General features: G+C 34.4%; 3 protein-coding genes across 3 annotated transcripts; 2 read left to right on the forward strand and 1 right to left on the reverse strand.

The window, feature by feature from the left end:
• Window positions 1-2,218: 2,218 nt before the first annotated feature.
• On the forward strand, window positions 2,219-3,235 carry LOC130724073 (E3 ubiquitin-protein ligase ATL41-like). The gene has a single exon (XM_057575242.1). The coding sequence runs from the start codon at window positions 2,433-2,435 to the stop codon at window positions 3,123-3,125; it is 693 nt and encodes a 230-aa protein (XP_057431225.1). The 5' UTR covers window positions 2,219-2,432; the 3' UTR covers window positions 3,126-3,235.
• A 6,093-nt stretch (window positions 3,236-9,328) lies between these two features.
• Window positions 9,329-11,820, forward strand: LOC130724561 (uncharacterized). The gene is made up of 5 exons (XM_057575827.1): window positions 9,329-10,049; window positions 10,168-10,302; window positions 10,710-10,873; window positions 10,962-11,139; window positions 11,240-11,820. The coding sequence occupies exons 1-5, from the start codon at window positions 9,360-9,362 to the stop codon at window positions 11,405-11,407; spliced, it is 1,335 nt and encodes a 444-aa protein (XP_057431810.1). The 5' UTR covers window positions 9,329-9,359; the 3' UTR covers window positions 11,408-11,820.
• Window positions 11,821-14,263: 2,443 nt separating this feature from the next.
• LOC130723861 (probable pre-mRNA-splicing factor ATP-dependent RNA helicase DEAH9) lies at window positions 14,264-22,783 on the reverse strand. Its single transcript, XM_057575004.1, has 22 exons — window positions 22,438-22,783; window positions 22,266-22,340; window positions 21,723-21,812; window positions 21,480-21,559; window positions 21,277-21,346; window positions 21,054-21,139; window positions 20,657-20,726; window positions 20,142-20,237; window positions 19,558-19,657; window positions 19,382-19,428; window positions 19,199-19,282; window positions 19,066-19,119; window positions 18,475-18,575; window positions 17,832-17,922; window positions 16,816-16,980; window positions 16,305-16,394; window positions 16,039-16,110; window positions 15,470-15,568; window positions 15,285-15,371; window positions 14,963-15,016; window positions 14,755-14,834; window positions 14,264-14,579 (listed from the first exon to the last, which is right to left on the reverse strand). The coding sequence occupies exons 1-22, from the start codon at window positions 22,696-22,698 to the stop codon at window positions 14,435-14,437; spliced, it is 2,097 nt and encodes a 698-aa protein (XP_057430987.1). The 5' UTR covers window positions 22,699-22,783; the 3' UTR covers window positions 14,264-14,434.
• Window positions 22,784-22,865: the final 82 nt, after the last annotated feature.

Here is a 22,865-nt window from a genome sequence, read left to right on the forward strand (position 1 = left end):
GGTGATGATAGTAGGAGATGAGAAAAACAGGTTGGTGGTGTGAAGAGGATGAATAGGTTTGGGGGGGGGTTGATGGGGAGGTTGAGGCAACAACGGAGATGGCGGTGAAGGATTACGATGGTGGCCACAAAGACATTAATAGATGAGTGAAGAAAAGAGAAAACCCCATATTAAAAGAGAAAAACTGAAAAAGTCACTTATTTAAGAAGCAAATTCACCTCTTGTGGTAAAGAACTCACCTACTGTGGAGAGAAAAAAGAACTATTATAGAGAAGGAGAAGATTTTCTAGAGAAAAAAAATTGTATGTAAGCACGACTATATGGTGGTCCTAGAGCCTAGGGGTGGTAGAATAAGACTGGCCCATTTTTTTTGGGTCCCTTATATTTGCCATTTGCATTTGGTGGGTTGGGCTGAAATCCATAACTCAGTTTTTACACACCTTGCTTAACCCGTCAATAAACAATGTGGTTTGGCTCATTAGGATATTTTTAGTTGTTTGTTTTGGTAGGCTGAATGTTACTTTGATAGTTTTATTAATGATGAAATTAGTTATTGAATTTGTAAGATAGTTTAATGTTAGTCTCTCGGAGGAAAAAATGATGTTTAGTGACGGTCATATTTTAACAATTATTGCTAGTTTTTTACCGCTATTAAACGTTATTTTTTGTTAGAAATACTAAAATTAAACTCATTCATAAACTCGGGACTAATTTAACCATTAACCAATATTTTTACAACTTTTCTACTTTTTACTTTCACGTTGAGATAAATTTATTCTAGATGTGAGGTCATAAAATATAATTTATTGTTCCCTAATACTTCGGATGATAATTTTAGCAGAAATATCTTTCACAATAACTCATACTCCTACCTACTTCCCTTCTGGTTGGGATTGGGATTGGGATTGGGATTGGGATTGGGACCATACTCTTGTCATTTAGGCCGTTTATTAATGAAATTCAGTGTCGTGAGCAACTGGAATTATACAACTTCATAATTCCTATGCATTCCTAAAATAGCAAAAATTAAATTTCACATTTTAAAAAATACGTCACCCTAATCCGCCGTTTCAATTTTTCAAAACAAAATTATATATATATATATATATATATATATATATATATATATATTGCTAAAAGTTTACTATTTGAATAGTCCTTTTTTTAGAAAATTTATTACATACGATAATCTGCTCCGATAGAGTAATGTTTTTTATGGTTAGAAAAAATTTACGGAATTTATTAAATTAAAGGTTCCAGTGTGCACGTTGACAAATGTCTGTGATTGTTTAATCAGTTTTTAAAAGATATGGAAATATTGAATATGAATATCTCACCTGTTATTTAAATCGTTGTAATCTTAGCATTTTAAAAATTTGAACTTATTCTTCAAATATCTCCAATTTAAGAATGAATCTTTTCTTTGAACGTCAATTTAAGAATGAATCTGGAGGCCATTGAAAATGAAATAAAATATGTAAATGGTCACTTGAAATGGAAACACAATGTTTTACTATCAATAATTTATGACAAATCTAATTTCTTTTTCTATCAAAAAAATAATAATTTAGATTTGTGATAAACATTAAATAAGTTGAGAAAATCCTAACTGTTATTCTGAAAATAAATTTTTAATTGGTAGCTTACAAACATTTGGTTCAGAATTCGTTTGTCTACTTTTGGTATTGTCTTTTTTAATGAAATGCTTTATATTTTTTTGAAACTGAAATTCTTTATAAGTAAGAGACGAATGATCTGCTTCCATATAAGATCAATTCCATAAATTTATTTAAAGAACGATGCATGTTCTACAAAAAAAATTAAAGAAGGATGTTAATTTCCCTGATATTAAATTTGAAATAAAAATCTGATAGAAATAATGACTTATATGTATCTGTTGTAGCAGTGTCACCCTCACCCCTCACGTAAAAATGTTTTTGACTTGAAGCGTGGATAAATGGACAAACTCATTTACGTGCTTAAATTCAACTTTTTATTAAAAAAATTTGAGACGATAAGAATTAAACTCTAAAAAAGATCGCATAAATATTTTTATATTATTTATCTAACATCTGCAAACTGTAAATATTCTCATCTCAAGCATGATTCTCCGTCAAAGATACGGTGCATCAAATGACCAAAGTGTCTAAACTCCAATTGTCCCCGATAATAAATCGTTTCATATGTGAAATCTAGCTTTGAATTGTCAAAAAAAATTAAATCGTTTCATATGCTAAAGTCCATGATCGTGACATAGAGGGACAACCAAAGATTAAAATGAAAGGTTCAAATTTCGTAATGTAATGCTCATTTTTCAACAACCACGACCATATACTTTAATTTCCATCTCAAACCAGACATTATATTTCGAAGTAGCAAATTAAGAGTGTAACCAAAACCATTGTCCTTGCTTGATTGGAGAGAAATCAAGCATGGGGTCTGAAGACAAACATGGTGAAGAATCAGTAAGTATAGGCCTTAAACTCATGCTGATTGCAGCTTTCTCTTTGTTTGGGATGATCTTGTTCATTATCTTTCTCCATTTTTGTGCAATACATCTCATAAGACGCCGACAGAGAAGACGCCGAATTGACTACCTTCTTCATTACATCAACACACAAATTGGACCAGTTGATGTGAGTTCAGTTCTTGAGGCACCCTATCATGGCCTTGACCCTTTGATCCTAGCCTCTTTGCCTAAACTCTTGTACAAGCAAACAGAGCAGTTCAACCAAGGTGAAGAAGCTACAGAGTGCTCTGTTTGCTTAGGCACTATTGTGGGAGATGAAACTATAAGGGTGCTGCCAAATTGTAAGCACATTTTTCATGTTGATTGTGTTGATAAATGGTTTAATGCTAACACCACATGCCCAATTTGCCGTGCTGTGGCTGAACCCAAAGTCCAGTCAGGGCATGGTAATTTGGGCATGAGGGTCCAAGCACAACCCACAGCACCACCTGTAGAGGGTGGTGATGAGCCACATGATTGTGATGATTTGGAGAAAGTGGGTTGTTCAGGGTTGAGAATAGGATCTCTTGATAGAATGGTTAGTAGCAAGGAAAGGTCATTGAGAAGGACTCAGAGCACTAATGAGTCTGCCATAGATGATATAGAAAAACACTAAATTTAGCAGTGAATATGTATTCTTCTCTTCTCTTTGAATTGGCGTACATATGTGCCTTAGTTTGAATAATTATTGATTTCTTTTATATGAGAGATTTTGTTGAGATTGTTTACCTCAAGTTTTTTGCGTTACTTTATTACCTTTTAGAATGGGAGGGTTTGAAACCCATCAGTTCATTATTTATAGTATAAAAAATTAAATTAAATTATAAATTATAAAAGTTTGTTAGAAAAAATGATAAATTAAGGCTAAAGGGTATGAAACCCCTTTACTTTTATATGAATATCAGAAAATGATCTACACTTTTTAAAATAGATTTTTACTTTATGTACACTTTAAACTTTGATTTTAGTCACTTGTTTTAAAAATGGCTTGTACTGATACTTCTTACAAAAAAAAAATTGATGATCTTATTCCTAAAATCACTCTCATAGAAATATAAGTTATTATGTGTTTAACCTAACTAAATGCTGAAACTACGATAAAATTTTCACAATCCTGTCAAGTTACTAGTTGACAAAAATTTTAACTTTTGAAATTATCGATGGATATCTTAAGCTGCAAGTTGAATCTGATTCCCATAAAGTTGTTCGTGCTGTCAATAGTCAAGATCAAAATAATTCTTATCTAGCTCCTCTTATTAGTTATTATGAAGATTCAAAGCTTGATTCCTTTGTTTACTTACATTTCATTTAGTCATGTGTTTATGGATGCTAATAAAGGTGGCTCACACCATAGCTAAGTACGTAGAGTCTTTTGAGATGAGGTTTGGGTGGGGAATTTTCCTCTGTGTTTTAACGCATGTATTCGGTCTGATATTTTGGCATTTCTATTTCAATGAAGATTTTTATTTTGACGTCAAAAAATCGATGGTTTTGGGTGTCACTAACTGACTTTCAATTATTTTTAAAGCCGCCAAATTATCGACATATGACAATTTCAAATTTCGAAATTACTAACAATAACTTGGCGGTAACTTCCTATCAAAAAGATTTTATTTACTGTCTAATTTTCGACGGCCTAGATCGTCAGTATCATTTATTTTTATTTTTTATGATAATTTCTAGGTCTTCATTAACCACGAGATTTTATTTGAAACTGTTTCTAGAATGTAAAAAACATTCGATAATTCGGTGTTTTCTTATAGTGTTAGTTTACCGCGTGGTGAAGAACCTTCATGAGCTTGCTCATTTCACCACCTTGACAACAATTTGGGGGATTTGGTGTGCTAGGAACAAGTGGTGCATGGAGAACAAAATGTGCCGAATGAGGCACTAGTTGCATTAATCGTGGCTTTTATGGACTATATTATGGAGTTTGGTTCCAACCCTAAGGTTCAAAGGCCACCCGCCCAGGTTGGTTTCCTGGACTCCTCCTACAACGTCTTTCGTAGCTCTTAATGTTGATGGTAGCGTGTGTGGTAGACATCCGATAAATGAATTAAGTGGGTGCTTGAGGAATGATGAGGGAGATTGGAATTTGGGTTTCAATGATACTGGAGGAGTGTCCAACATCTTGCACATGGATATTTTTGCTATTTTGCATGGTGATCTTAAGCTAGCTTGTGATAAGGCGGATTCAGAAGGCAGTTTCTTTTTTGGACTCTTCCTTTACTGTTTCTTTGATTCATAGAACTTCGTCCCCTCACGGTCTTATGCCTCTCTGATCGGGAACGTACGAGATTTACTTGATAGGGCGTGTGAAGTGTGTTTATCTCATAAGTACCCTTATGTAAAATAATGCCGCAAATTTTCTAGTCAAAGTGGTTCCCCATCAATCCTTGATGTTTTGTGTGCATGGTTCTAAGAACCCAAGTTAAGTTGGAACTTTTGGCTCCTCTTTTGTTAGGGTGTACTTCCCCATTATCCTTTCTGTAGCCCCTATCTTGAAAAAAAAAGTCACAAAACATCTCGACATAACAATTTAGTTTCTAGCTTTAAAAAAAAAACAATTTAGTTCATTCTTTTCTAATGTTGGGGCTCAACCTCTTTCTTGAATAATTTTTTTAATCTTCTGTAAAATAAATTTTAAAATTTGTTTGTAAAAGTAGTTTTTTTTTTTTTAAATTTCTCTTACAATTATGATCGGGTATGACATATGCAAAATGTCTCCTCAAAAGTGTACTATTTGCAATCAAGCTCTCAATCTAGGGGTTCAAATAACAACTTTTTAGTTTTTAGTTTCAAAAGTTGAGAAGGAAATGAAAAAAAAAACCCTAAATTTCGTTTTTTATAGCTAAAGCAAACTTGTTAAATAAATTGATGAGATTAATTTCTATGCACCGACGGTGTAAATAAGTTTTACACCATCATTCAATCATATCCCTCCATTTTGTTAGCTTAAAATTAATTTTGAATTTAAGAATATCTAAAAATAGGAAATGGAAGGTTGTGATTGAATGATGGTGTAAAACTTTTTACACCGTCGGTGCATATAAATTAATCTCTAAATTGATTTAGTAAATACATCTAATCTTTTTTTTTTTTGAAATGAAATACATGTAATCTAATATAATGAATATGAATTGGCTGTTTTTTTTTTAAACTCGAATTGTCTAAGTTTTTTTCTTTTTTTTTAACTGAATTGGCTAAGTGATATAGCCGTTATGTGTATTAGAATCCGGAAATTCATGAAAATTTTAAACATTATAGACATAAATCTCTTTTTTATCCATCCATCATATATGTTAAATTAAATGAGAATCTCACTAATGTTGAGTGTAAGACACTACACTTTAATCTTGCTTCTAATTTAACTTTTTGACTCAGCTCCTTACAAAAAAAGTCTAACCTTTTGACTTTCTAATCCATATCATCTCATATATTGAATCCATTATTTTAATTTAAATTCATCATTTATTCTTCTACTATTAGCATGTCCATTTTAACTTCAAATTAACAAATTATTCCAAAATCTACAAATAAGTTAAATATCTGATTTGAAGTGATTATCTCTTAATATTTACATTGACATCAAATTTTTAATTACAAATCATTCCCTGATATTTATGTATCATTTTCTAAACGATTCATTTTATTTGTTATATAGAAAAATGTTATACAAGAGTTATTCCTTTTAAAGTTATTTATTTCATAACTTTTTCTCAATTTAAAATTTTATTTTAGAATTAATCATAACTGTTTATAATTTAATTTTTATCCCTTAAATATTTTTAATGTTATTTGAAAATTTAAAAGTACGGTACTACCTGCTAGCTAGCTAGTTATATCTTGGTTAGGACTACACTTTCATTTAACAAAATTAGAAAGATCTTTTGACCAAGAAAAAGATCATGTTGGTGGATTTATCCATAATGTCAATAAAAATATGACAGCTTCATAGCGTCCGAGGTATGAAATCACAAATTTATGTAAAGGATACTATTATATTATGATCTTATTAGGTTCCTATAATTAGTATTGAACGATATGAATGTTTCAGCATTACAAAATCATTTCCTGCACTCAATGGGAAACTAGTTTCATTTCCGTTTATAAACCATAAATTATTTGGCAATGTTAACAAATACGTGATCTTCTTATTTCTTCCAAGTCATTATTTTTTCCGTTCTAAAATCTAAGCCTTAATTTGAGAATTAAATTTCTCATAAAGTCTAATAAGAAAAATCATACAATAAATGGCTGAATCGTTGGCATATCTCACAAATATATTCTGAAATTTAATGAGTGAATCTCTTGGTGCTATACTCAAAAACCGCCGCTAAACATATATGTCGATTGATAATTGTTTCTTGCCAGATTCTAAGTATTGGACTCTTTGTAACTGGATTTGGATCTGTTAGCAAGCAGTTACCATATACGGAAAAGGAGTTGTTAATTATGATGATACGGTGATGATCTTCATTATGATTAAAGATTACATCAGTTTGACCAATGTGAGTGCATTTCATGTTGCCTTGCCAAAGATTTCTCAAACTCACATATTTATGTGGTCCTTAGAATGTATTTTTAGAAAGATTTACTTTTAATTAGCTGGAGGAAAAGCGAGATTAAGGTCAAATTCATTAGACAGATCTTTCATATTTTTGCATATAAACGAAGCTTTTGTGGCATAGATTGGTTGCCTTATTTAGCAGATATATATCACCCCTCGTTGCTTTTGAAAATGCATGATTTTAAGGCTGCAAGGTTGGAAACTGCACATATATACCCACTGACAAAGCTTTATCCCAAAATTGGTACGGAATATATATCTTAGAATGTGAAAATAAATTGTAAGCGTAAGATTGATGAAAATTAAAATAATTTAACAGTTATGTGACATTTTAAAAATATCAGGTGATTTTTATTTCATATTTTAATTCTGACTATTTATAATTAAATTTCATTATCGAATTTATTCTCACGTTCTCATATAAAAACAACATTCTTATAAGATACATCTTCAATTTATATGTATTATTACTTATGGTTTTTTTATTTTATTTGTTTGCAATTTTGCATGCTCTTTTGATGCAATAAAGCAAAGTTTAGGAAAATAATTATCTAAATTTTAATATTCGCCAATATAATGTTACTTAACATATACTTTTCAGACACTCATTTGACATACAATTAAGTTGAGGTTTTCAAACACTTCTAATTTTTACGGTGGCTAAAATTGTCACTAACCACTCCTTATTATTTCTCTCTTTCATTTTCTTACATGTGATTTTGATACGTTAAGAAGTCATCTTAATTAAATGCTTATGATAACGAGCGTATATATGCATAAGCTAATATGAGGAGTCTATTGAAATAAGTTCAAAAGAGCTTTTACGTAAGTTATAAGTTGTTTTTAGGCTTAAATATGTCCGGGATCCCTGAAATTGTAAGAGAAATTAAATTCCATCACTGAATTTTTTTCTTTGAAATGTCATCCTATAAATATTTTTTAATAAAATTATATCTAAAGTGTGTTTTACCATGACATGACACGAATTTTGCACAGTCACCATTTCCACGTGAAATTCTTTGATTCCAACTCAGTTAATAAGTGCCACATCAGGGTAAAACTTCAGTACTTTGGATCTAATCTTATTCATTTTTTTGTACAATGATGGCATTACAAATAAATTTTTTTCAATTCCTCTTACAATTTCAAGGACTTTGAGCATATTTCAACCTCATTTTTCTAAGTTTAACAAACAGCATATAATCCTATTCGATAAGATCAATAAACTATCCAATAGCAAGGGAATGAAAAAGTATATGTAGGACATAGGTTTTTACAATTAGTTTTAGAACAATTTTGAACTTTTTATGAATTTTACAAGAGTAATTAGAATAGAGAAAAAGTTTGATGCACCGACGGTGTAAAGTTTTTTTACACCGTCAACCAATCAGATTTCAAGGATGTGAGAAAATCTCTTTTCATTTAATTTCTTTAATTGACATGTCACATCCTTGAAATCTAATTGGTTGACGGTGTAAAAAAACTTTACCCCGTCGGTGCATCAAAATTAAACTCATTAGAATATTGTGAATATATTGGTAACCAAGTGGACTGCGCCATATGATTCAATGTTATAGCACTTAAGTAAGTAGTGGAGAGTTAGATTCTTAACTTTCGTGAATTAACAAAATTGTTCGACTAGCCTTATATTGTTTAGCACGTTGACCGTAAGGTGAAAAATTAATTTCACTGCTATCAACTGTACGCTAAAAGCCTAAAACAATGTGATTATGGCTTTCCTGGCTGCCCAAACAGACCGTTAACTTGACGGAGTAATTTTTTAAAATAAAAGTAATTAAAGGGTTGACCAAGCAAGTATAATGAATATTCAAGAGCATGGTTGGGTCACAAAAAATACTATAAAGTGCATGCAATTAGTGACCAAGGAAAATGCATGATCCTGGTGAAAAAGGGAAGAGATTCATTTTCCAAAAACATGGGCGAGAAAAGTGAGAAGACAAGAAAGATTCTGATGAATGCTTGGATTTCCTGCCTTTGAAAAACTCTCTCTTTCTGTGATTTGGTTTTTCTGGAACATTCAAAAGGGTCTCAGAAAATCCCGCAACTACTTAAGATTTAAGATTTTCCAACTCTTCTTTATTGCACCAATGTGGTTACTAGTATATTACTCTTGAGATTTTCTTTCCATATCTAACGGTATCTGCTTTTGAATGAATATTTTTTGTTACTCCATTTAGATTATATTTTGTGATCCTTCAAAATTCAAATGGATCATATATTCTCTCAATTGAATTATTTAAATACTTGGATTGGATTCGGATGATCACATCACATCACATCACCACCCACATTTCAACCAATATGTGCAGCAATACTGGCAGCAGCAGTGCCTGTGGTTGTGGTGGTGGTAATGGTGGTGTAGGAAATAGTGGTGGTGCTACCATGTGGAGTTCTAGCTTGAAGAAGCAGCAGCAGCAACAACAAAAAAGGCCAAGAGTCCCTAAAAGAGGGCCTGGAGTGGCTGAACTTGAGAAGATCTTGAGAGAGCAAGAAGTCACCACCATAGACAGCATCAAAGACAAGCCAAATGGAAATGGTGAAGGGTTTCCATCATCATGTTTCATCCCCCACCATTCAACAACTCATTTCTCTTCACCATCTTTGAAATCTCATTCACTGCCACCACCACCAACTTCCCCTGGCCCTGCATCTAGCAATTTGCCACCACATGTGCCAAGATTTGATCATTTAGGCCAAATTACACCACCAACCATGACATCTATCTATGGTAATGGTGGATCATCAGGAAGAAATGTTGGTGGATCTGGCTTGGTTTCTTCAGAGCAGGAACTGTTTCCCATGAATCTGAGTTCATGCAAGTCCATGCCCAATCTTAATGAAGGATTGGATGGAAGCCAATCAGATTCTGGCAATTCCCCATCAAGGAATGAACCAAATCCTGTTTGGCCTTACTCTGCGAAGAGAAACAATCACTATCCACCTCCCGCGGTAAGATTTCCTACATCATCATTCAGATTCTAGCCTAAAACATTTTTCTGTAGACAAATTATTTGCTTTTATTTGCCTGGTTAAAACTCAGTGTACATACGCATAACTTGTGTTTCAGATGAATCAACTTCTACGGAATGGTACTCGGTCTTCTTCGGGATCACTGCCAATTGGACTGAACAATCATGTAGAGCCCCCTTCAAACCAAAGTTCATATTACAACTACACATCTAGGGCACAAGAGGAACATATGGTAACACTCCTTATTCCTTCCAACTCCAATTTTATTTTCTATTAAGGCATCAGAAACATCTGCTACAAATTATACTAATGATAGACTTAGAGTGGTTGAGTAGGTAATATGTAGCAGATTTTGATAATATATGCATATAGGATTGCTCAGAAAGTACTTATGAGGTCCAAAAGCAACAATTTGATGTCAACCACCATGCAATTTTGTGTTTGGCAATTTGATGTAGCAGGCCTATAACTGATTGATTTCTTATTTCAGATTTTTTTTAGAAAACATTTAATTACAAGGCCATTCAAGTGGAATGCTTGAATTTCAACACATCTAGAAAGTAGATTCTATTGGCACTTGCAAATAACAATGATGTCAAGTGCATAGTTTTTCCATTGATCAAACTGTTTGTTTTGTAGATGGCTGGCTTGAAGAGGTCTCACTCTTCACCCTTGGATAACTCTCTGCTTCCGCCATCTAACTTTCAAGTTCTTCCAAGCTTCTCACACTGTAATAAACCACACCAATCATCCACAAATGGCAGTCATGGTGCAGGTGGTTTCAATTCCGCCGAGGGCTACAGGTTCTTAATGCACCTTGGTCAATATCATCACTAACTTTTTCCTTCACACCTTATAGCTGCTTATGTTACCAATTTCTCTCTTTTTCAGTGATAAGAAATGGGGAAGCACTTTGGAGCTCAGCAATAGAAGGTTCAATTCTGATATTGTGAGGCCTGGTCATGCAAACTTCCCACCATTTTCTGCTCCTGAAGTTACTCCACCTCCTATGCATTTGTTTCAAGGTGTTCTTTCCAAAGGGAATGTGCTCCCTTGCCAAGTTACTGAAGTAAGTTGCAAGCTATTATGAAAGTCCAATAATTTAGTCTTTGTTTTTGTCTATAGTTTTGTTTAGCTAGCTGAATATCTTTATTTGTTGTTTTTTACAGGATAAAATAATGGAGTACTCATACCAACACCCAGAACCAGACCATAAACCTTTCTATGACTTCTTACAAGTGAAGGGCCCTGAGGATGCGACAGAGACAACTCATGGCCCAAATCACGGAGGACGTGAAGCAGGAAGGGGTGGCATTGATCTCAACCTGAAGCTATGAGTTTGGATTTGCATTTCTTAGAGACTGGACCTCATAGTCACACACTACCTCATGTGTATCAACTTGTTTGTCACACCAAAGTCCAACAATGTTAGCAAGTGAAGAAAATGGAGCATCTTCCTTGTGTTTCTTGAAGCAGAAGTAAACTGGGATAGAGAAATAATTTGGGTTTGTTGGGTGGAAGAGCTTGCATTTGCAACCTTTGGATTCTGGAAAATCAAGGAGATGCTACTTTGTATGTAATTTTTGTTTAAGTCAATCTTGAGTTCAATGACTAAGGCTTTTAATCTGGTTGAAATGTAATCCTAGTTGCTCTATTTTTTATGGAAGTTTGATGTTAATCTTCTTTTTGGTTAAGACTTGTATTTGTTTGGTGTAAGCAAATTTGAGATACTTCTAAAGCATGAATTTGAAGTTGTGTTGCTTCATTCAGATCTAAGATTTATTTCGTTTCATTTGAATGGTTATATTGTTTCAGTGGAAAAGTTGTCTTGTTTTATTCAAATTCAAATATTTCAAGTGTAGTCCTTGAATGGATTCCGCTTATTCTTCAGATTTGTGGCTTGTTGCGGCTTTTTACCAGCGTTGTTTGGGAGCATGCCTTTAGAGATAGAATTCGGTTGTTGATGCTTTAGCCAGGTATGACCTGGGTATGTCCATGGAGGATAATTTTTTTGATCTTTTAACTAGTTTTTGTTCGGTTCCTTTCCTGCTTGATAGTACTGCTACTATTGCTTTTGGTAAAGCACTAAAGTGTCTACTTGCCATGCTTTCCATTTAATCAAATAACTGAAGGCCAAACTATAACTTAAAGTTACACAAGTTAGCAATTCAAAATACAAAGAAAGGGAATGTGTAATTGTATTTATATCTCATAGTCGACAGTCATATGATACTAATCATTTTAAGACTCTAAGATCACATTAAGTAACTAGGTATCTCATAATAAATTATTCTCCATACACATTGCCTTGGGATTGAACTCTTGACTAGATGGTCAAGTTATCTACCAGCAGCTACGCTAGACCTTGTTGGTATATTGGACAAAAGCACCATACTCGGCTTCATCTACATGTCTACATATAATGTATTTGTTTGCAAGTGAAATTTAACTTGCTAAGTAAGACAGTTTCTGGAGGAAATGAAGACATGGATGGGCACGAGTGCGGAAATGAATGGAGAATTAATTGAAAAAATTGGATTAAAGGAGACATAACCGTTTCTTTGAAACTGAAGCTAAAATTGAGGTATTTTATATAACATTTAGCAATTTCAGGGATTTTGAATATACAGATTAAAAGCAATTTAAAGCAAATGAAAGTAAGAAAGATGCAAATGAAGTAGATTTTGTGATCCTTCAAATGAATCATTATCTGAATTCTATTTAAATATTTGGATTGGATTAGGATGATCACCCTCATTTCATTTCCATAGCTTGTAAAACATGCACAAGAATACTGGCAGAAGTGGCTGTGGTGGTGGTAATGGCAGTGGAGGAGGAAATGGTGCTACCAAGGGGAGTTCTAGCTTGAAGAAGCAGCAGCAAAAATGTCCAAGGGTCCCAAAAAGAGGTCCTGGATTTCCTATGCTTGATTTGATCATGAAAGAGCAAGGAAGAACCACCATTGACAACAAAAAAGAGAATTTGTCCAATGAACCAAATCCTGTTTGGCCTTACTCAGCAAAGAGAAACAATCATTATCCACCTCCTATGGTAAGGTTTTCTACATCATCATTCACATTCTAGCCTATAACATTTTTCTGTAGACAAATTGCTTGCTTTTATGTGTTCTTAGATAAAATTCTCAGTATACATATGCATGAAACTCAGTTTTCTATCGGCACTCGCACTTGCATGTAACAATGATGCCAAGTGCATAATTTTTCCGTTGATGACTCTGTTTTATAGATGGCTGGCTTGAAGAGGTGTCCTTTTTCACCCTTGGACAATTCTCTGATTCCGCCATCGCACTTTCAAGTCCCTCCAAGCTTCTCACACCGCAACAAACCACAACAATCATCTACAAATGATAGTCATGCTGCACGTGGTTCCAATTCCAGGTAATGTCTTAATGGATCTTGGTAAATGTCATCATTAACTTTTTCCTGTACAGTTATAGTTGCTTTGTTGTGTTAACAAATTTTATTTCTCAGGGATGCCAAATGGGGTAGCACTTTGGAACTCAGCAGCAGAAGGTTCAATTCTGATATTGGGAGGCAACTGGATAAAATGAAGGACTCATTCCAACACTCAGGATCATGTGGACCAGATCATAAACCTTTCTATAACTTCTTAAAGGTGAAGAGCCCAGAGGAGGTGACAGAGACAACTCATGGCCCAAATCGTGGAGGATGTGATGCAGGACGAGGTGGCATTGATCTCAGCTTGAAGCTCTGAGGAGTCATACACTACCTCCTGTATATGCACTGGTTTATCAAACCGAAGTTCAACAAAGTTTGCACGCGAAGGAAAGGGAAGATAGATTGGGATTGTTGGGTGGGAGAGCTTGCATACCTTTGGGTTCTGGAAAATTAAGGAGATGCTACCCTCATATGTTTTTTTTTTCGTTTGAGTCAACTTGAGTACTAAAGATTCTGAGTTCTTACATAAAGAAAAACCATTTTTTTTTAAAAGCTCTTAAAATTTTCATGTTAATTTTTAATTTAAAAAGGCAGGAAAGAACCACTCGACAAATGCTTTCAAAGTTTATCTGAAAAAACAGTCGAGAGTTTGTAATTTTATTTTTAGAACATACAAACCTTTTCGTTCCTTTAACGTGAGACAAAAATTAACATCTATATAAACATTGAGACCTGGATCTAGCAAGCAGCAAATTAACCTTGTGGACCATGACGGAATGAAAAAATTCTAACTTGCATAAGGTATATCCAGTTTACATAAGAGTAATTAAGAGTTTCTATCCAGTCTCCATACCACTGGTTAATCTGCTTTACTTGAACTGAAACTCGATATGTTAGCATTTTTTCCCCTTCGCCTTAGACTTTCAATTAATAAGCCTAAGGTGATTAGTGACGAAGATTCGGTTGTTGTAGCTGGTAGAAGTGAGGAGCAGCCTCCAATAGCCACGATGGATCTATTGTCATGACATTACGCATGTATTGTCGATCAGTTGATACAAGAGAAGTGTATATAACCCACTTCGGATTTACTCTGTAAAAAACAACATAACTTGTGATCACACAGACAGAAAAAAGAAAAAGAAATTATCTTAAAGTCACAAGTTCAGATGCTGGAAGGGACTACATGATTTCTCAGAAAGCAGAAATTGTAGTGAAACCAGCACACAATAGATAAACAAATTCTCAAACTCAGTTTTATGACTAACCTGAATAGCACCGACGATGGGTGAATATAAACTTCTTGTGATCCTCTTAATGTCTTGTACATCCCATTATGGCTGTATGCCTTTTAAGAAGGTACATAAACAAATAAAATATCACTGAAATTATTTGGCTTGCCAAAAAAATTGATGTACATGAAACTGAAAAATCAAATCAGGCATCTTTAGAATGTCAATATAATAAGTATTTCACCTCAAGATTGCATGCATTAGCGAAAAAGCCAGCAGTAACTGCTTTTCTCACCACCTGGAAAAATTATTATTTTTAGATATAATTAAATCACCTAACTAACTAAAACCAAGGAGATGAAAGTGAAAACATGTAGTAGGGTAAAATGCCAAAAATGGGACAGGATTAATAAATAATAATAATAATTACACCAGGGGAGAGCTTTACCAGACACAACTGTTTAGGCATACAACAAAAGAATAAAACAGGAGAAGACAGCAAGCGTGTATTTGGTAAACTAGCTTTTACTAAACCAGTAAGGTTCTAACTTCTAAAGAAAACCAACCTGTATATCACTTTCGCAAGACTTTAAGACTAAGCCTATCCTCTGTGCAATTCTCCTGAGTTGTTCTCTAACTTCAAGAACCTTTTTCTGCGCAATTTAAGCAGTCATGTCAAAACTTAACATAGTTAGTGTGAAAAGGGACAAATTGAAATGCTATTGTGCAAAATTGCAGAATACATACACACCATGGCATGATAGTTCACGAAATTTTTGTGACACCATTGTGAAGATTTACCAGACTGATGGAACCCCTTGTATAAATTAAGGAACGTTACATGGTCACCCTGCATAAATTTTTAGAAGAGGACCAATTTAATGAATAAAAAGACTAGTTCATACATCACGTGGCTACATCAAAACAATTGTATTGCACAAGTGGAAGAGTTGTCAAATGAAGAAACATTGGAAGTAAAACAAAAATGATGTAGAGAAAACTATGGGTGTAAATAGAGAGTGATATTGTGAGAGTGAGGTTGTGTGAAATTACGAAATATGTATACAGGGTAGGGATCAACTTATCCAAGAGTAACTCCTTACTCCGATTAATTACTTTTCAGATGAAATATAAATTCAACAAATTTAACTATAAGATCGCATACAATGTACATGATCACCGTGTTAATACCACATAATTCAAGAGTTGGATTTGTTGAATTCATATTCCATAAAAAGTTATTGAACAGGGTATCTCTGCAATAGTTACTATTGGAGCAAGTTGATCCCAACCCTTTACAATTTACACACACTAAAGTACCTCGGCAGCAGCAAATCTCAATTTCGCTTCATCTGATTCCTTTTGTATCCCTCTTCCTGCGATCCAGATAGACTGTATACATGGATAATTAGAAAATTGAGATCAACTGCTCAATCACAACATTGATGTTCAACAATATTTTTGTGACGTTTTCAGATAGATTTCATTTCATATGGAACCTCAGCTTGAAAATTGATATCAAATCACTGATTGATTGGATATTTTCCACCAAAAAAATTAGTCATGACTAGAGCAAAAAGCTTTACTTGGACAGAAAGAACAGCAGCAATTGTGATTATCTCCTCTGAACACCCAAGTTGGCTGGAAGCTATCATCATTTTTGAGATCATTGGGTCCTGGAAAAAATTACATTCCATACAGAAAACATTAGTTGTAAGTAATGCATCTGGAAAGATAATTTTGGAAAGGCAAGAAATGCATCTAAAAATGGAGACATGACAAAAACTTAACAGTAAACATTGTCTGTTGATTTCTCTATGGCTGTAAGTAATCTAGAGGTTTAGGGGAGACGGAAAAACAACCACATTAATGAAAGAATGCAGGTTCTCCATGAGATTGTACAACTGGATCCCTAGTTTTTCTTTGGAAGGTAGAGTAAAAAATTAAGACATAGAATTGCTTCCACGTTTTAATTTTTCACCTCTTCACTTTCTTTGTTCAGCTATTCTTTTGTTCTATCCGCTATATCTCTGGTGTACTTAGAAGCTAGAATTAACAAATGAATGAAACATCATTTAAGTGGTATCTAATATATACCAGTGGAATTTCTGCAACTTGAAATCCAGTAGGTGAAGTAAGCTTAGCATCATCATCCATGACCCCAAGTGAGTAGAGAACTTCTACTGCTCGGATCATTGCTTCAGGAGATGGAGACGCTGGCCAGTCAAAGCCCAAGATATTATCAATCCCCAAAGCCTTTAACTGAAAATAATCAGAAAATATATCAAGAAATTAAATTTAGGATCAACAATTAGATTGATCTAGAATTCACACACACAAAAATAGACACAACACACAGTTCCAGCAAATAATACTCTCCTAACAGCACTCAAATGGAATGATATCATTCAAACTAGAAAAGGTGGAACATTGACAATTAAACAATTCATCTCACTTAACACAGTACTAACATGCTTTTCCATTTATTTTAGATAAAAGGATAAATTTTATTAGTGAGATCAGAGAAGTGATGCATAACTAGGGGCCAGAGGCTAAAGAAAGAAACAAATCTGTTCAACTTCAACCCCTTCGTATTAGAAATGGAAACCCCCTTAAGAGTAGGTATTAGCCCTAGCAACAGAGAGAAGTAATAAAAATAATTTTATCTCAAAAAGAAATTCTGTTTACAAGACCAGGAAGGTTTAAAAAAAACATTTCAAATTCATAGCAAGAAAGGAGTTAGTGAAATGAACTAATAAAAAATGGAGAAGTTTCAAAAGCAACTCTCTCTCTCTCTCTCTCTCTCTCTCTCTCTCTGTCTGTCTGTCTCTCTCTCCCCTGATTAATGCTGAAAATTTTAATTTAAAATTATTTTAAAGAGAGAAGACACACTTAATTACAATTTATTAAATACGAACAAATTCATGATAAATCAGCAAAGGAGTGATGCAACTGATCATTATTCAATAGTCACCATTCCTATTGATCAGAAAAATTATAATCTCAGTCTGGAGAAGTATGAAACAATGAATGATGGCAGTGCGCCCATAAAAAAAGATAACTTGGCTCATAAAATTTTGTTGCAATGAAATTAGTCCATAAGAATTACAGACCTGGATTACACAGGAGACGAGATTTGACCTCTGTATCTCTGGAATTCCCTCATTAGCCATGTGGTTTAAAAAATATTCTTCTGTATATAGCCTGGTTACAGTCATGTGCACAATGAATGATAAGAAAGGGATTCTCATAGTTAACATCAGTACAAAGTACAAATTCAATTTTAACTCCTCTCATACTCTCCCACAATAGATTCCATCTCTATATATGTATGGATCAACAAAAGAGAATTTATTAGAGAGAAAGGTTAAGACTGGATAAAATATCCTACAAAACCAGAGAAAAAAAACAGGGGAAAAGATAGAATCAAGAATGCATCAAGGCTTCCTAATCCAAGTGCAAATCAGAAATTAAAAACCGATTGAAACAGCAATGAGCAGGGAACCAGAGAGAAACCATAAACCCCAAACAAAATCTAGGGGCAAAGAGCCGCTCTTTAAATGATGCCTTAAACCAAATCAAATAAACCAGAAACCAGAATATACTCCCTCCGTCCCCATTTACAAGTCAACACAAATGTATATCTATTATCTATGAAGGAATAAGACTAGGTAAATAAATTATATTTGATAGGTGAAACTGTGAAACATTCTTCCAAACAGGCTAAAAGAAACAACTAATTATTCAGTCAGATACCTGTAACACTTTCCTGGTCGAACTCGTCCAGCCCTACCAGCTCTTTGCCTAGCAGAAGCCCTAGATATTGGTGCCACAACAAGATTTTCGATATCTGAAATCTGTTACAAGGAGGGGAAAAATTACACTGCAACACTAAGACATCTGAGGAAGAGAAGGAATGGAGAAGGGAAGAAGACTTCTTTAAATTAAATTACCAGCATGGCAGGTAGAGTAAATCAAAATTTAATGGATACGTTTCATAAATTGAATAACAGAAAATAAGAATGAACATTATTCAGAGTTTTACAGAACTTTTGAACCAAAAAATAACTTTTTAAATATGACACATAAAAAATTAATGGAACATTTCTAATTTATCATAAAAAATACAAATACGTAAGTGGAAAGTGAGGATAACTCCTCTATAATGGAATAGTGTTAATGAAAAATAAAAATGAAAAAGAACCTCAAAGAGAAGCATAAATAGAGTCAAGGCTATAACAATGGGCATATAGTTGTATTGATTAAAATATGTTTTCAAAGCCAGAACAAATCAGTAAAGGTTCAATACGATTATATTTTTAACAGAAACAAAAAAAATGGAAATACCGGATTGTAGAACCGTTGTTTTGAGAATCCACTGTCAACAACATAGACAATGCCCTGCACAATTAGAAAAATAAGGATGGATAAGGAGTTCTTTGTTACCTCTACTCTAACTATAGTCAGACTTAGAGGTTACCTCCAATGTGAGTGATGTTTCTGCTATATTAGTAGAAATTACTACTTTCCTCTTTCCTCTAGGAATTGTGGAAAACACTAGCTCCTGCGAGAAAGTAAAAAATGTCACTACATACAGAAATTTAAATTTAGATAAATATACAAACAATCTTTTGACAACTAAGTCCACAAATGTATTTCTAACCTGGTCAGCACGTGGAAGTCCTGAATACAGAGGCAATATTATCAATCCTGGAACAAAGAAAGTTAAATGAATTAGCCACATGCTGGTGTCTGATTGACAAGCATAATTATGAGCAAAATATGAAAGTTTTTTCCCATTAGGTTTAACGAAAATAAAATTCTATCCAGGGTGTGTACCTGAAGAGTGTTTTCCATTATTTTGATCATTGAGTAACTGAACAGCAGCATCAATATCATCTTGGCCAGTAAGAAACAGCAGAATGTCTCCAGGTGGCTCCTAAGGGGAGATAGCACAGACCAAAATCATCATGAGCACCCCTAATTAGTACGGGACTATCACCAAAAAGAAATTTTACGAGGTTCAAATTGTCCAATCAGATTTCTATAATCAAACATGGTGGGCCAGGGTGATAGATAGATTAAGAAAACAGAACCAATTTTCTAACTGTTCTTGCGTTTTGTTAGAATAGTTCGTAATAAATAGGATTTTCCAAACCACCATTACATGCCATTTTTTTTTTTCAAACTTCCAACAAAAAACTGATTTTTTTTTATTATACCAACAGCAGAATGTTCAGTGTTAGTTTGTGTTAGCTTTTCTGGGGAGAGCCTAATAATTCTCGGGGTGGACCAAAATGCATACTCATATTTGGTGTCCATGATCAAGTCAAGCCTATTGCAGGCCCATAGAACAACATGTGTAATTACTAATTACATTGAATTAAATGCCTCAAAAAAACAGAATGAATTAGTTGACTTACCCGCTCATGGATCAAGAGTACTGTTGACACAGCAGCCTGAACATAGTCTTGGACTGGTTCCTCAGCATAATTAATTTGAACATTGAAGCCTCTTCCCTGGAAATCATAAAGCACACATTTTTTGAAAATTGAAAACTTTAACCTGGAAATAACAAGCTCACTTACGTGATATATCTCCGAATTATGATGTAGTTTCTGAAAATTCAGGTTTTCCTTTTGGAACACTAATATTATTAATACTAACTAGAGGAGAAAAAATAAACCAAATAAAATGATAAAAACAGAAAGATTATTATAAACAAGGAAGCTAGGACTGCAGTAGCAGCCCAGTCCTTTCGCAATCAGACACACCCTAGAAATAACCATGGGCTGAGAACTGTAGAGAAATTGATACATTAACATTATCCAAAAACAAATTTAGGGAAAGGGAGTCTTGTTTGAAATAAAAAATGCACAAGTTTTGCTCCAAACAAACGCAATTAGAGAATAGGAGAATCACTAAATCCAAATAGTACCTCAACTGATAATATTGCAGGTTCCACTTTCAGTCCATGCTCCTCAGTTTCAGGTTCCCGGCGTTTTTTTCTGTTCACAAAATTTAAATAAGTGAGAGGATTCTTGGGTGACAATCAAAATCTGAAGACTCAATATATATCATTAGCATTACAAACAACTAATGCCTTTTGGACTCGCTGATAGGGAAACCCTTCCTTTTACTAATTACTTTTTGTAGCTGTCAAAATATGAACTGAGTGAATGTTAAAAATCAGATATTTACAGTTTAGGTCATTTTCCAGGTACAATAGTGTCATTTTTATCAAGATAAATTTCATATATAGAAGAGCTTCTAAAATAGTTTTAAGAAGAAAATGAAAACCAAACAATTGAAACATAGCAAGAATGGAAGTAAACCTCGTACGGAAGAAGTCTGCCATTGATTTCGCTTCAATAGTGGCAGATGCGATAATCAATCGCAACTCCGGTCGACGCCGTTGAATCTGAAAAAGTAGCCAACTACATAAACTAAAAGAATAATAAAAAAAGTGAAAATAAAGACACCATTAACTAATTAGCAAAATATAAGAGATCAATTTGTTCCTATATATATGGCTAGTCCTGTCCATCCCTTCAATACCTTTTTCAATAGTCCAAGCAAAATGTCAGTTGAAATCGACCTTTCATGAGCTTCATCCACCATTATAACACTGCAAACAAGTGAATGAGGTGGTGAAAGGAGTCCCGGACAGGAAAATGGAATAGCATCTCTTTCATTGAAACAGATATAAGTTCCTTGCTACATCACACAACCACAAAAACATATGAAATTTGAAGTAGTACCTGTATTTGGTCAAGAGGGGATCAGCCATCATCTCCCTCAGGAGCACCCCGTCAGTCAAAAATTTAATCACCGTCACATCCTGTTCTGTCGAAAAACCAAAAAAATGTCCTAAACATTCATGATTAAGCAACCAATCTTCTTCCATTTCCCCCCCTTAAATTGTGTGTGTTTGTGGTCACTAAATATATACATATAAGTGTGTCTGATAAAGTAAGATATAGAGAGATGGTGATATGACTCACAGGTTTGGTAAGATCTTCAAACCTAATGGTGTAGCCAACTTCATCACCGAGCTGGACACCCATCTCTTGGGCAACTCTGGAAGCAACAGCCTATGAAAGAAACTTGAAAAGTTAAGATGAAACAGCATCATGATTGATGAATGAATAAAGAGTGTCATGAACCATCTACCTTATATTATATCAAGCTATTGGGTAAAAAACACAAAAATAGTTTTGCATTCCTCATATGTCTTAAAGCATGGACAATGCACCTAAATCATCCTTTTATTAGAGTAAGGCTTAATAGCATTTTTGGTCTCTCACTTATCACGATTTGACAGTTCTGGTCCCTCAAGGAATTCATTAGCCTACAATGTCGCTCACGTTGCAGTTATCAACTTTCATCCAATTTTTGACGGTTTTTGATTAGGGAAACCAGTAGAATTCTAGACCCTTTGATCACATACTATGTCATGAACTAATTATCAACAAAAATTAAGCTATTGGTAAAGAACACATGGCTGGTTTTATACTATAAAATGAAGGATGAAGAAGTGAGCAAACCTGAACAGCTAGTCGTCGAGGTTGAGTACACGCAATGAGGCGGCCACCGGAAGCCCAACCTGCTTCCTTCAGGAACTGCAGTGAAGTTCAGAACAGAGTATGTCAGTTGAATTTGGAGCAAATTGGAGGATGTAAAGATAGAGAGAGAAGGAGAAGGAGAAGGAGAAGTAACCTGAGGGATTTGAGTGGTTTTGCCACTGCCAGTCTCGCCGACGATGATGGTGGTGGCGTGAGTCTCGACGAGGTAGAGAATGGCAGTGCGGTACTTGTAGACAGGCAATCGCAGCCGTTGTTTCTCGATGGAGGCGTATCCATATCCAGAAGAAGAGGAAGAAGAGAGAGAATTGGGACCGGGGATGAATAGAACACCGCCTTCTCCGTCGTCGACCACCCGAGCCTCCGGCTTCTCCGTCCCTGGCTTCCAGAACTGCATCGTCACACACACTTCGTCTTCACCCAAACGGAGCTACCCGTCAAAACTAGTCGCAGCGCAAGGCCCAAATTACCTTCTGTGGCCTTTGGAGTTGGCCCAAAACCATATATTATTGCAAACAAATATCTAAGCTATGTCAACATATATTAATTTAATATAGGGACCCT

The sequence above is a fragment of the Lotus japonicus genome, chromosome 6, assembly GCF_012489685.1.
Source record: "Lotus japonicus ecotype B-129 chromosome 6, LjGifu_v1.2".
NCBI lineage: Eukaryota > Viridiplantae > Streptophyta > Magnoliopsida > Fabales > Fabaceae > Lotus > Lotus japonicus.

Excerpts from the sequence above, each read along its gene's own strand:
- LOC130724073 (XM_057575242.1), top strand. The coding sequence starts at position 2,433 with ATGGGGTCTGAAGACAAACATGGTGAAGAATCAGTAAGTATAGGCCTT.
- LOC130724561 (XM_057575827.1), top strand. The coding sequence starts at position 9,360 with ATGATCACATCACATCACATCACCACCCACATTTCAACCAATATGTGC. Across the intron at positions 10,050-10,167 it reads ATCACTATCCACCTCCCGCG|ATGAATCAACTTCTACGGAA; the intron begins GTAAGATTTCCT and ends CTTGTGTTTCAG. Across the intron at positions 11,140-11,239 it reads TCCCTTGCCAAGTTACTGAA|GATAAAATAATGGAGTACTC; the intron begins GTAAGTTGCAAG and ends TGTTTTTTACAG.
- LOC130723861 (XM_057575004.1), bottom strand. The coding sequence starts at position 22,698 with ATGCAGTTCTGGAAGCCAGGGACGGAGAAGCCGGAGGCTCGGGTGGTC. Across the intron at positions 20,238-20,656 it reads CTGCAATATTATCAGTTGAG|GGAAGAGGCTTCAATGTTCA; the intron begins GTACTATTTGGA and ends TATGATTTCCAG. Across the intron at positions 16,981-17,831 it reads TCGTCTCCTGTGTAATCCAG|TTAAAGGCTTTGGGGATTGA; the intron begins GTCTGTAATTCT and ends GATTATTTTCAG.